The sequence below is a fragment of the Corapipo altera genome, unplaced genomic scaffold, assembly GCF_003945725.1.
Source record: "Corapipo altera isolate COAL_440 unplaced genomic scaffold, ASM394572v1 48, whole genome shotgun sequence".
In the NCBI taxonomy this organism is placed as follows: domain Eukaryota; kingdom Metazoa; phylum Chordata; class Aves; order Passeriformes; family Pipridae; genus Corapipo; species Corapipo altera.
Window position 1 is genome coordinate 1951711 of NW_020884931.1, and position 12056 is coordinate 1963766.

Genomic DNA, 12056 nt, shown 5'->3' on the forward strand with positions numbered 1-12056 from the left:
ATTTCAACACCACTTTAAATATAAAATACTTGTGTCATGGAAAATCAGCATTGCTCATCTCTATTCCTACTCTAAGGGCACAAAGAATCTGGGGTCGTGAAGTGAAACTTGCTGAGGATTCATCCCCCAAGGGGCACATGGTTTGTCCCAGCTTTTGAGGCGGATCTTCTATCCAGGGAGTTGGTCTGGGAGGTCTCTGTGTTCCTCCCTTTGATATGAAGGAGACAGGCACAGATGCGAAGGCAGAGATGTCTTCAGTCCTTGCCTGTTTGCTGTTTTTCCTGGCAGGCTGCTTGGGATGCCAACACCACACCTGTCGATGCATGGGAAGGGTCTTCATTTGTGAGGAAAGCAAGGTGGTCCATGTTCCCCGGGACATCCCTACCAACACCACTGAACTGTAAGTAGGGCAAGGGGATGGTTCTCAGCAGCAGCCTTGCTGCTGACTCGCAAAACAAACTGCTGCTTGGCAAGGCAAAGGTCAGGTTTATAGGGAGTATCTTGGAAGACTTAATGCTGGATGTTTGCAAAGCAAAGCCCTTCCTTCAACGCTCACTTAATTACATCTTGAAGCTACTCTCCATTTCTCTGATTGTGCTCATTTTAAGATCTCTGTTAAGAAACAATATAGCATGTTATAATGCGAAGTGCAGACCAAATTTTGAACAAGCTTCCTTGGTGCTGTGACACTAATTTGAAGCATAAAGTCTAAGCTTTCTTTACAGCTTGCTTCAGTGTTGTCGGAACGTGTAGTGCAACTTGTCTACCCTAAACAACTTGATGATGAGCGTTTGTGTTTGTACTGCAGGAGGTTTCTGAAGGTTTGTGCTCATTTACCAAGAAGAAACTTAATGTTTTCTTTTTGAAATCACAAAGGCATTGCAGAAAGGATTCTGATGAACAGAGAGCAATCCTCCTCCATCAGGAGCAGCACGACTGCAGTTGGAGGGAGTGAACAGTGTGAAGATACCATACTGAGTTACTAGAGAATGAGTTTTATCTATCTTAAAGTTGCTCTTTTTTTTCCATAAAGTAGTGTAAACAATAGTGTATGGCAGCTGTTTTCTTTGTAAGTAGCACAGGCAACCAAACACGTTTACAGAAAGGCAAATATGTAACGGTGTAAGCGACTGTTTTCATTTTAATTTTTTTTTAAACAAATTATATCACCCCTTGCCTACACCCACAGCTGTCTTACATCATTACGACCTAAAGCAAAAACAAAAGGATAGTCCCGGATAAAGCCTTTGATTAATGTCGAGTAGCAAGATGGAGGGAGGATACAATGAAGAATGATATGTCACTAGTTGGAAAAATATACCCCTGTTCCAATTTTGCACATAGTTACTATGCCAGAGTTTTTCTAGGGCAGAAGTTTTGTTTTGTACAGAAGGAGGAGTTGTTATGCTCATTGAGTAAGCACACTGCAGTGAAAACTTGAGAGAAATGTCTGAGTTAACCACAAAAGGTCAGTAAAAGTTTAAATCATTCTCACAACTAGAGGGAAAAATAATCCATCTGTGATGTAGGTCATCTAAACCCTGAGTGACCTGTGCTCCAGGCATATACTGCTAATTTTGCTTAATTTTGCTTTGATTGTTTCTTTAGATTACGCAGTTAAGGTCTGCCTTCTAGGGATTAAGCAAAAGCATTTTTTTAATTATTTCTGCGAAGAAGTAGAGTATCACTGAAAAGCACCTGTTAGCAAAATGGGGGTTGTTCTCTCCTTGTTAATTTTTTGAGGGTTTGTTGAGGATGCTAATTTGTGGGTTCTTCAGCATAAGTATGTATTCTCTGAAACAGGCAGACATTAGTGTGACTGAAAACAGGAAACAAATGCTTTCTTCTGGCAGTGCTGTGCAAATATTGGAGTTAGAATCTCTCAACTTGGCTCTCTTCTCACTTTCTCTCTCACAAAATAAACCAGCTTTTGGTTCCTCAGGAAGCAATTCTGATCCCATTCAATCAGTATAGCCCTAGGACTGATTTCAGCATGGCTTAAAAATTTGAAAACTGCCTAGAGTTGCTTTGAATATACCAAACCTTAGAATTAGTAATACGTTCAGATATGTTACCTGAACAGCTAAGTGACAGATAAATGTTAGATTTTTCCTTCAGGATCAAAACGGAACTCTAGAAAAGTGTTTTCCTCTGCAATCTCTCTGTTGAGTGCCCAGTGGGGTGATTCAGGTGACTAAAATAGGTTTTACTGCTCCAGATGACATTGAAGGTGCACTCTTGGAAACAGAAAAAGCTTGCTTTATGTTTCCTCAAAAAGTCTCAATGACTGAAAAGGGTTTTAAAATCAGTGTAGCAAATTGAGCACAGAAGGCCACAGTGTCTAAGAACCCTGTACAGGGCACAAGCAGTGATTTCTTGGTACGTAGAGCTCCTGCAAGGTATTTTTTTCACTTAAGAGATCATTGTGGAAGTACTGAATGCAGTCTGTTTTCGTTTGATGTAAAGGAGAGGGGTTTCTTCAGTATACTAAAAGCTCCTCACCTTCCCTTACGTGGCCTTGATAGCTTTCCTAAGTTATACTAGAGTCCTTCCCTAGTGTCTTTAAAACGTAACATGCTGGTGAATACTTTGGACTGAGAACAGGAGCCTAATAAGCCTCACTTGTTGCTCTGTGTTTCTATTTCACTACAGCTTTTTCTGAAGTAGGGACACTGTGGCAGCCAGCTCTGTCACTTGCTAGGAAAACTCAGGATAAAGATAAAAACATGGCCCTCATTAACCCTTCTCTCTTTGCCATTGCTGATTTTTTAATTGTTATTATCTTTCAGTGTTTGAGGGTTGGTCACTGTCATGTGCTGCTGTGATGGGTTTCTTTTTCCCATCAGTGAGAGCTTACACTCCACAGTTATAGTTCACAACAGTGAACATGAGCTCTGCAGCGTGGTACATGAGACAGGGTTTTCATCCTGGTTGGATTAGCATCTCCCTTAGTAAAGTTATTGCAAAGGGGAAGGCTGGTAACCTCTTACAGTGAGTGATTTTGTTTTGTACTTACCATGTGGAAACAGAGCAGGAATCAGAATCCATAGGATTTCATTACTCTTCTTGCTGCTGCATCTACTTTTTTCACTTACAGGCCAAAATCTCATGAGGGGATAGTTACAGCTTGGTTTGTACATTGCTTTTTGCAGACTTGCAAGCACTCTGCAGCTGGCATGTTCTGAATGTTTGCAGAGGAGTCTGTGGTTATTAGCTGTTTTGCTTTTGTTCTATCTTTGGCTGGATAGAAGAATTTTTTGGGGTTTTCTTATAGATATCAAAATGCCTAAGAGAATTGGAGTCAATCCATTAGAAACCAGAGGCCAAAAGTTCAGGTGGGAAATGTATGTTCCTCTGTGTCAAAGTACTAACTGTTAATTGCCTCTGGGGAAGAGGGGAGCGATGATTCAGTAGTAACCAAAGGCAGTTTGCTCCTTGAAGATTTATACCAGTTTTAAAATGTAATGTCAAGCTTTGTAATCCATCATCAGTATTCACTAAGATTTCATTTTAGTTATTAGAGGTCTTGCTTTGAGATTGTAATGCAAACAAAAAACTTATTCTCAGAAGGGATCCTTCTTAAGATTTAACAAACTACTTTCAGCAGAACTATTTGAGTGTCATCAAATAACAGGATAAGAGGAAATGACCTCAAGTTGTGCCAAGGGCAGTTTGGACTGAATATTAGGAAAAATATTTTAACTGAAAGGGTGGTCAAGCACTGGAATACGCTGCCCAGGGAAGTGATGGAATCACTATCCCTATAAGTGTTCAAAAGACACGTGGATGTGGCACTTGGGGACATAATTTAGTGGTGAACATGATGGTGCTGGATTAATCTTTGGACTCAGGGATCTCAGAGTTCTTTTCCAACCTTAATGATTCCATGATTCTGTGGTTCTGTGAGGCAGTTTAGCCATTGTCAGAGCAGTTTAGAAGTATATTATATAGAGTGTTTGCTCCCAAGCATCTGCAAACTATAAACAGCAGGGTTTTTACTTGCTTGCTGCATAGGTGTTTTTGTAGAATTGCTCAAGGATATTTATTTTAGATTATCAAGTCAAGGCTGAGTAGATGTCTGAGCACTAAAACATTGGCTGCCTTGAAATAGCAAGTTCTGTGTTATGTATGGGGTGAGTCAGATGCGCTTCCCAGCGACAGAAGCTGCAAATTATGTGAACAATACCTGCAGCACTGTCATTGACAGCTACAATTAGGAAATTTTTTATTCTTTCACACTTACAGTTGAAATTACACTGAAACCTGCAAACAACTACGGTTTGTAGCTCAGGTGTTTATATGGGCAGACTGAACTCAACCTAAGAAAGACAAGGTGCAGAGAGGATAAAGTAAACTAAGGAAATGAAGACTCGTGAAACTTTGAATTCCCTGTGTTATGGAGGTTAATCATAGAGTTAATCAATAAATCCACATATTTTCAGAATGGGATGAGAATATTTTCACAGCAGAGCATACGGAGAACATACTACATGCTAGCTAAAGCCTTTTTTAATATTATTAGTTTTTAATTCAAACCAATTTTGCATCTCTTAGGGTTACATTCTTCTCACTCTGAATTTATGATCAATTCATACTTCGAAGCAGAAAGCTATAGAGGTGCTGTACAATTACTGTCTGTATATCAGTGGAGTGATCCAACACTTACTCTGAACTCTGATATTTTAATTGGGAGGATAAAAAGAAATAAGCAGATCATAAAAGGGAAAAAGAAGAAAAGGAAGAAAATTACACAAAAGGATAATAAACTCTGCAGGACAGATCCTCAGCTAGTACAAATGACGAAATATATATCTCTATAGAAACATTCAGTTCCTAAAGCTTCAGGAGCTTTTGAACACGAGGAGGTATGCTGCACACAATAGGAGCTGCTTTGCAGTGCAGTACTCTGCTGGCTTGCTCATGGTGCTATAAATAAATACATACACATGACTTCACCTTACTAGTATGATCTGCAGCTTGATGCATGTATGTTCAAGTCTGAAGGTGTACGGGTGTCTGCATATACATATAATGTATCTTTGAAATGAAAACACATTCACTTAAAATTTAATGGCAAGACATACTTGTCAAATCACTGAGCTCTTTGCAGGGAAACAGTGAAAGCCAAGACTTGATTTTGTTTTTATGCAGCATTGAGAGAGTACCAAGTTGATGCCCTTCACTGGGTCCAGCTGCAGAGAGATTCTCCCAGTGTATAATGCCTGGCTTTTCCAGCTCTTTCTGTCTCTCACAAACACACACACATACACACACACACATGCAAACCAACCTGTAACGCATCCCCACACATCTGATACCAGGCAGAATGGGTTCCTGGACTGGTCATCTCCACGTCCTGAAACAAAGACTCTGTTAGATATTTTAGCTTTGATCTGCTTCGTTTCCTACAAAGAATCAAAACGTGCTTGTTGAATGAGATAATAATCAATATTTTTCTAAAGTGTTTGGAAGATTAAACTGATCATTTGTAGGTGTTACATTTTCTTGTCTCAAATATGGTGTCTTCATTTGGATGTCTCCCCATTCAAGTCATGGATATAGCTAAAACCTAGGAGAGCTTGACAGTAATGTTATTCATGAGATGCGAGCTTGTTAATACGAAGGTTTAGTGTAGAGGCACAGCAGGAAAGAAAAGCCCCAGTAAGATCTGAAATAAGTAGTTTTAAACTAAAATGTGGTCCAAATTGAGAAGTTAGTAAGCCTAGAGCACATTACAAAATAGGATGGAGGTCTATCTTTTACTTTTCCGACAACAACATGCATACAAAGCAGATTTGAGGACTCATGAATTCACTGGTGTCATGCTGCAGTTAATTTCCTTTGGTCTGAATGGTATGTCAGGCTAAAACTTCAACACTATGGATGATTTCCTATCTTTATTTACTCCCCTTAGAACAGTTTCTCACAACTCATCAGTTTTCACTCCACAGAACTTAAACGCTGTATTTCAGACTTTGTTGCCTTTTCTAGTCTAATATTAAAATGTATTAAATTCATCTGTCATTCTATGTAGGGACACTGGTACAGGAAATCCTATTGATACTCAAAGATGATTATGGCTAGCTGGGAGAGCAGAGCGTAGATAGAGCTCTAGGGAAGAGTTTTGAGGGGTGCTTTTATGAGTTTGAATGACACTAAAGTGCTTATGTGTGTCTGTCTCAGCTTCACTGAGTTTCCTTCCCATCCCTTACATAGGGAGCTCAGGGTGTTCGTGCAGAGAGAGATGCAGAAAGGGGGATGTGTGTGTGTATTCCTCATGCTCTGGCCCAGCAGGGTACAAGCTCCTGTAGTGTAAGAGCCATCAAGCCAGGACAGCTCATCTGTTATCCCTGTATCTGCATTTGTCCATGCAATACGCCTTCAGCTTCTCACTCAGGTTTATAAATGGCAGCTTGGGAATTTGAATTAATCAGTTTCTGGATCAGGCCCTTAACAGATTCATATCAGAATTGCAGTCCAGAAGAATAAAGCTTATTATCTCCCTCAATATTCCAGGCCATGCCACTTTAAAAGAAATAAAATTTTTAAAAAGGTTCTCAAATACTTGATAATCCCAGAAACATTTCTGAGGTGATTTCTGGAGATCTCCAGTGGGAGGTATCTTGAAAAGCTCCAAATCGCATTCCTCTGGAAGAGTATCAACCACAAAATGTTAAACCTGATAAGCAAGCAGGAGAAAGTCTGCTGTGCAGCTCCAGGGTTTCCTTTGCAGATGCCAAAGTGATCTCATTGGGCTGACATGTCATTGAAAATACTGCTTATGTGAGAGTTTAACAAGAGTGAAAGAAGAGAGTGGATGAGAAATACCGCAAAAACCGGGAAAAGAGTTGCACAGAGGAGAGATGCTAAGTGAATATACATCCTGAAGGGGACAGCAGTTTGTATGCAGGAGGGGGTCCTGCAAAGCCAAACAGAATTATCTGCCAAAGAAAAATAAACAAACCTGTTAGATATCCAACTGAGGAGCCAAAGAAATCCATGCAGTGTTCATGCCTCACTCTCTTCTGTCTTGATGGCATTTTAGTTAGTTCTGCTTAACTTTCCCAAGTTCTTGTGCAGGCAAGTTAAAAGATAATTGGGGTAGGTTCACAGTTAATTTAAATTGTCATAGCTTCATTAACTTCAGTGGAAAGAACTCGGTTCATTTTCACAGTCTGGCAATGGGGACCTCTGTCAGCCACGTGTTGTTCATTTTGGCAGCAGCTGATTGGTAACGACTGTGTGTGTGTGCTGTGTGTGTGTGTGTGTGTTTGGTAAACAAGATACTTTGGGCACAAAAGACAGGTATTATTTTTCATAGCAGTCTATTAGTTTTACACAGTGAGGGGCAAGTACTTTGGTAGGAAAAGTCACTTTTCTTTGTTTAAGACCTTGACCTTTTCAGACAAAACCTGTAAATTATTTCACACACTTTGCCTGTAGTTTGATTGGACTGCTCTTATTAGCAGTGAAATTTGAGTCATTAAAATGAAGCTTATTTCAAATTATAGGTCAGAGTCAAGTCTGGATTTCACATAAGAGCACAGAAAATTATTTCTTCTAATTGTCTTCTTCCACACACTATAATACGGAGCCAAATTTCTGCCTTTTTCTCAGATGCAGTTTCCTTGCTTTTGAGGGTCTAGAGTCCAGAAATCTTGTGATTTGTTTACCTTTGCTCAGTATTTTCCTCCAACTATCCTTAGGTGTTTCAGCTCAGCCTGGAAGGTATGGATGGTTCTTATCTCCCACTACCTTATCAAACCACTCAGATGCATTTGCTCCTTGTTAGCTAGAGGAGAATTTACAGACTGTTATTATATGCAGAGAGAAATACATGTCTGAGTGGAATGAAAACAGCATCTAACCCAACTCAGCTGAATGAGTCTTTGTTTTTCATAAGTATATTGAGCTTGCTGAGCCTCTGTTTTTTCCTGGACTAGCTGAATAATGCTGTATCCTTAAATGTAACTTATTTAGAGTTTGGTATGGACAGGACAGCCTCAATTTTAAATACATACCTGCTAGGTGAGCTGCAGGATGAAACTTTCACCTCTGTCTGCTCTCTTATCTACTCAAGAATGCATTTACTAGTCAGTATTTTAGCATATTTGCCTGGAAATCCTGTTTTGTGAACTTCCATGTAGCATTATTCCGGTAAAGGTCCTATTAACATAAAGTTTCCCCATATCTACATACATGAGGATGTACTTTCTGATATGAATCCTTGTCCAAATACAGTCAGTTAATTGGCATTAATTAACAAATATTTGTTTGTCAGAAATCTGTGAATCTTCAGTGGTTTTCTAAAAACACTATGTGCATAAGCATGCAGTGGGGAAAACTTCCAAGTTTTCAGTGTTTGATTCATCTTTTGTTTGAGAGCAGAGCAAAGAGGGAATATACCTTCAAATGAAGGTCAGCAGATAATTTTAATTTGAAATAGTAACATGCAATGAAGAACTGGATTGACGGTGTGAAGACTGAAAAAGAAAGTGATGCTTGTTTTCTCAGGAGAGTTTGTGGTGTACTGTATTTATGTTCTAATCATAAAATTTTAGGATGCAATGGGATATTTATAAAGCTGTCTTCCCTCATCCTTACCCCAAAACAAGATCCTAGCCCAAGAAGTGAACAGCATGTGTGCACACACCTGTGAATGTGCACAGAGTGTCTGTGTTTAACTTCTTGCTCCATGAGTTTGGCTCCAGGTAAAGAATATGACATTGGAAAACAGTAGCACACATATATAGCTACAACTGTTAAGGTGGCCCAGGCTTAGGTGGAAGAGAGTAACAATGGAAGGAAGGACTGTCTACCTGTGCGTTTTTTACTAAAACCAGGAGCATGGGATGGAAAGAAGTGATATGTAGTTATTTGGGGTTGGTTTTCTTCACTGAAAAGGATTGTCACATAGGCAGACTAAGAATTATAATGGTATTCTTTACACACCTTCCGAAAGCCTTTCAGTGGTTTACATTCTCTTCAAGGCCTTGTGCTTAGAAAAGATCCCTGGTGTAACACCCCTGCCTACCCTTAGCTTTGAGAGGTTTGGAATTCATTTCTTACCTTTGGAATGTCTTTCTTCTCTTGTACCATCACATGATATAAATATATTAGTCTATTGCCTTTAGTAGCCCAACAGGCATTTTTGAGGACAGACCCTTTGTAAGTGAGCAATGAGAAGCACTCATGCCTATGAGAGCCACAGACACTCACCAAGGTAGGAAAGCACATCTGTCTCCAGCAGTGGAAGCACCACCTGTGCTGCTTGCTCTGGCAGATCCAGTCTCTCCATAGGTTTTTAAAAAAGGAGCACACATCAGCCAAGTCCATTTTTTCCTTCTTGATAACTTCTGGGAAGCAATCAATTCTGAAGAGTCTTTCCTTGGAGTCCAGTCTCCCAGCAAGAATATTTATACACACACATAAATTTCTGAACAAGCAAGGTATAAGAAGAGAGGCTATAAACCCCATATGCTCTGGAAAGACAGCGTGTTGATGCTAAAAATCTTGTCTTGTCCCCAAGGTTTTCCTTGGCTTATGTGGAAATTTTTTGCTTTTCTTGTTTTGGCAAGCGGAGAGTCATAAAAGAAGTACAAACTGTGTCAGAAAATGACAGCAAACCCAGAAATGCCCTGGCAGAACAACTCTCTCTAGGTGGAATTGCTGGTTGGGGGAAATACTCACTGTATCCGAATCCCATGAGCTGTAATTTCCTATCTGCAGTATATCGTTGCCATGGCAGATGAAGCCCAGACCTCATTCTTCAGTCCTTTGAAATCAGCGTTAGTAGCCCCTGTGAGGGAATACCCTGCAAGAAAACCCAGGGTTTGATTCCTCTGGCATCCGTACACATCCTAATTGCTTGCCCACGCAACTCCACTGCCTCCCAGTGGGACGAATTGCAGGTGTGAAACTGCCCATCTGCGCGTATTTGCAGATTCAGGACTTAGTGCTATCATGGTAGACAGAAAACCACTGTGGGGAAAGATAAAGTGGATGTTGAAAGCACAAATGAAACAGGTAAGCAACTGCTTAAATTTATTTAAAATTATTAGGGAAGATTTTAACTGTTTTAACAGACCACGTGGAAATGATAAGACTTTCTTAGGGCTCATGAAGTTTCCTATAAATACTAACAGACTTCACAACATTCCTGTTAAGTATATAAGCATAATTTTATCCATTGCAGAAACAGCAAAGCTATGGGTTGGAAGAAACAAGCAATTTCCCAAGAGTACAAGGTAACAAATCAGTGGCTTAGCCCCTTCAGGATATTTTTCATCACCAGACTGTACTCCTATGGCAGTGTGTTTCTTTTTTCCAAATAACAAATAAAAAAAATTACCTCTTGCACATTCATATTTCTGTCTAATAGCTATTTCTCAGCAGAGAAAGTCATAACTCTACTATTTTTTAATGTTCAAGTAATGCATGTAGTTTCAGGGTTTTTTCCTCTCAAATGCATTTTTACTGACCTGGTACCTCTGCATCATCACCTTTTCCACTTTCTCCATTTCTGTACTTTTTTTGTTTCAGTCTCTGTCACTGTATTAGAAGAGCAGCATTTCACAGTAGTGTTACAGTCAGTAATTTAAAGACAGCTGAGGTGGAGATTTTTGTGGGCATTTCAATTATGGCTAACTGTTGGCTCAGTTATGGTCAATAGGGCTGCCTATGGAGCACTAATTGGGAGGTTTTCACCCTTTATGAGTTTAATTATCTGTATATTTCTCCTTAGCTAAAGCCTTTTGCAAATACATGAATGTTGCACCTACAGGAATTTTTTATATATATACAATATTCATATAGAAAACCATATTACTTTGAATTCCTTCATTTCTCTATCTGTTATTGCTGTGTTAGATCAGTGTGGCTGAGGGTGCTGCATGGGCCCACAACCCAGAAATCAGGTTGGTTTTTGAACACTTTACCCCAGAAGTTGGAGCACGTCCATCCTGGGCTTTTAGGAGCACTGTATGGGCTGGATGTGGAGTCACGAGTCTCCGCAAAGTTCCCATTGAAGAGTGCTTGCCCTTGCAGGTACTGATGCCCTGGTCTGGTGGGGACAACAAGGGCTTTGCCGTTTTTTTTGTCTGTCGGAAGCATGAACACTGTCTAGAAGAGACGCTCCAGTGGCACCAGAAACAGGGAGACTGTCTCTTCGTTCAAGGCTTTGAAAGACTTTATTTTTATTTCCCCCTCTGTGTCAGGCTGCCAAGGGGCAGCCTTGGTTCTAGGTATAGATTAATCTATTTAGAGCCCTCCAAGCTGAATGCACGTAGTAGTGGTTATCAGCTAAAGTAGGGAATGAGGCAAGGGGTGCTTCAGAAGTTCCTACTTGCGTCTCCTTGAAGATTTTCTGCATTCCACAGAAAGCTTGTTAACGTCTGAGTTGGTTGGATAGCAGACTGCTGTTTTTATTAGCAGTGCCTGACTTGCCAGCTAGAATACACCTCTACAATGTTCACTGTATAAAGGAGTTTACACATTTCTGTGAAGCACCACATCCTAGTATCCTGCTTTTATGAACAGCTTTGGACTTCAACCTGTGTTGTGTAGCAGTGCTCAGGGCTTTGTTAGTCTGAACTCAAGTAATTCAGGTTTGTTCTCAATCCTACAAGCCCACAAGTCCCAGAAGCCTTAAGCTTCAGTATGATGTCAATTGCTTTTCTTAAAATGGTCCAAAGAAGGAAAAAGGTGCACCCAGAATTATATGGAGGTCTAAATTTCACCTTCATCACCAAGTATACCATCAGTGTAGGACTTTTTGTGGCTTTGAGTTCCCCCTGCTGGAAGGTCTTTTCAGCCTCGGTGTCTATTTCAGCAGCTGCTGTAATAGAAGCTAATGGCCATGCTTCCTCTGCTAGCCTGCCTAAGGGCATGCTTCCAAGCTATGCTTGGCTTGCATGGTCATCTGAATGTTGTTCCCTCCTGTTGATCTTATTGAAGAAGTGATGATGGAAAATACTTTCCAGAAAAAAAACAGTGTCAAGCCAATCACTAATCATTCCCTGCTATCTCAATGCTGAAATAGCAATACTCACTAAATC

General features: G+C 40.1%; 1 protein-coding gene across 2 annotated transcripts in view; it reads left to right on the plus strand.

The window, feature by feature from the left end:
* Nucleotides 1-215: 215 nt before the first annotated feature.
* The window catches only part of FSHR (follicle stimulating hormone receptor), an 87276-nt gene continuing 75435 nt past the window's right edge, over nucleotides 216-12056 (plus strand). The window contains exon 1 of one of the 2 annotated variants that reach the window (XM_027659349.1): nucleotides 216-400. In XM_027659349.1, coding sequence (XP_027515150.1) covers nucleotides 216-400 — 185 coding nt within the window. The remainder of the gene's footprint in view (nucleotides 401-12056) is intronic. The other variant, XM_027659350.1, reaches the window with a different exon arrangement.